Genomic DNA, 2,500 nt, shown 5'->3' on the forward strand with positions numbered 1-2,500 from the left:
TGTGGTGTGGTGTGTATGTGTTCATGCAAATCAATAGGCTGCGCCTGACAAGGTGATAATCTTGTCAATTGAACATAAAACAAATCAGATTCAAATGCATTTCCATCTTAAAAACCCTATGCTTCATCCCAGGCTCTTGCTTCTAGCCTTGATCTAAGCACAAGATCTGACTATCTCATGCCATTGTCAGCCATCAACTGTCCATCTTTCTGTCCTACTCACTATTTGCACCTTTTCAATCCTTTGTTTAGAAAGATGCTACATGTATCATGTATATACAATATATAAATATATATAACCATCATATGCATTTCTTTCGTACTATTAAGTCTCACTGAGCATTATGCATCCATGGCTGTGCAAGCAAATATAGCTGCTGTACAATGCTTTTGCTCCAGCAATGCAGGCAACACAGGACAAACTCACCCCACGATACACATTGCCTTTGTGCATCCACGTTGCTGCATTTATATTAATGGCCAAAAAAGCTGGTATAGAGACTGATTTTTTCAGCTGAAATCATACAAAAACATCATAATGATCAAGCACACACACAAAAATCAATCAAAATTTCAGAGAAAGATCAAAAGAGATTGGGAGAGATAGGGAAAAGAAAGAGAATCACCCAAAAAATAAAGGCAAAATTAGGTCAAACAACACTTCATCCTGGTCATCTAAGAACGCATGTCTAAAAGCCATGGGGAATACAAGACTCTATAATCACAACGTTTTGGAATTCAATGAAGAACATGATACCTATTTCAATCTCATGCTTATATATTCAGTCTCAAGATGTTTCTGGGAAGGAAACTTCCTGTGTTTTTAAATTCTGCCTATTACTAAGATCCTAAAGTTAAAACATTGATCACTTTCATAATTTTTCTTTCTTTTTACAGAGAGGATGGAAAGTATATATATATACATATACATATACATATATATATATATATATATATATATATATATATATCTCTTATATTATATATATATATATTATAATACTTATCCTAATCAAACATTAGCAAATTAAACTGACTGATGCTGGGAATGCATGTATACATGCACTATCCACATTGGTTTTGTCTTATTTATGCTTGGGGGCTCCACAAGGGCTTAGTTACCAAGGAGTCAATTAGCAAGCTCACCTAACCTCAACTGCTTACCCAATTCCTTGAATTTTTTCAGAATCATTTACCTATTTTTTAAATTAAAATTATCTTTGTAATTAACATCATCATCATAATGAAAATAATGATAGTAATTGTAATCATTCATAAAAATTCCAGAAATGGGGTATACAATTCACTTCTTAGTGACTAAGCACTTGTGGAAGCATCTACATGTAAATAAATAAATCTAACAAAACCACAGCGGATTGTGTATGTCACCAACATCAAAGGGTTAACCCATTCACGACGGGACGTATTTTGTATGTTTTATACTTATTTTTTTCTTCTACCAAAATGAAAAGAACAATATGAATATTCATACACGTACATATGAGTATGTATATGTACCTCACGACGTGACATGACATGATATCACAGGTAATCAACAAATTAGAAATAGTATTGCATTAAAAAATTTTTACTTTATTTTATTTCTTGGCCAAACACATTTGACTTTACACTAGTTTTTTGACTCTGATCTTTTTATTTAATCTTTCAAGAAGCAGAATTTACCATGATGTCATCAATATCACATAGTTTTCTCTTGCCGTTTTTTTATTTAACCATTCAATCTCAAATTTTATGACAACTCAAACACCTAAACTAAAGTAGCAGAGTCTAAGAAATTATGTAAAATTATTATATTTGAGAACAATCTATTGCTGATGTTTCAGCACATCACAATTGCCCCTTCCGGAACTCGGCAAGAAAATGCACGTCTCTAGACGTCACCTGGGTCCAGGGATATTTTTTGTCCTCGTGATAGGACATCAACCGGCGCTAATGGGTTAAAATAATGCCAGAAAATTCCATTACTTAAAAAGTGAAACAATGTCAATCTATCCCTTCTTACAAAAGGATATTAACAATATCAATATAATAAAAATCCTCTTTGTAAAATTCTAAGCTGTGACAGGATTACACAGGACGCAGTTCATGGTAGGCAACATACTTCAAGGAGATTCTGAGAATGGTACTGCAAGTCCATAAAGAAAAAAGAGCATGCCACACCAAATCTAGACTTGGCAATGGCTACATAAGGGAGGCTGATTATTTACATCTACAGCATAGTTATCATCCAAAGCAAGTTAGTAACAAAAGCACTTTACTGTAGTGGACTCTCAAGAAGGACTACTAAATAAAAATTATTTTCTCAAAATTTCGAGCAGCATTAGAATATTTCGTCAATACACAATCACCAAACTAACATGTTTAAATATCAAAACAACTGCATCCTTGACAAAAAGGCAAAATTACAATTTGATATACAAATGTATATGCAATTGCATAAAATTACTAACAATGCTTCATTTTCCAGTATAGTTTCTCCC

General features: G+C 33.0%; 1 protein-coding gene across 9 annotated transcripts in view; it reads right to left on the bottom strand.

Annotated features, from left to right (window-relative positions):
• The window catches only part of LOC122266353 (DENN domain-containing protein 1A), a 41,794-nt gene that overhangs the window by 13,547 nt on the left and 25,747 nt on the right, over positions 1-2,500 (bottom strand). For 2 of the 9 annotated variants that reach the window (XM_043036059.2, XM_086544755.1), the window contains exon 14: positions 427-513. The exons of the other annotated variants lie outside the window; for them this stretch is intronic. In XM_043036059.2, coding sequence (XP_042891993.2) covers positions 427-513 — 87 coding nt within the window. The remainder of the gene's footprint in view (positions 1-426; positions 514-2,500) is intronic. 9 annotated transcript variants of the gene reach the window in all.

Source organism: Penaeus japonicus, unplaced genomic scaffold, assembly GCF_977035675.1.
Source record: "Penaeus japonicus unplaced genomic scaffold, GWHDUDI00000001_assembly GWHDUDI00000015, whole genome shotgun sequence".
NCBI classification, from domain to species: Eukaryota; Metazoa; Arthropoda; class Malacostraca; order Decapoda; family Penaeidae; genus Penaeus; species Penaeus japonicus.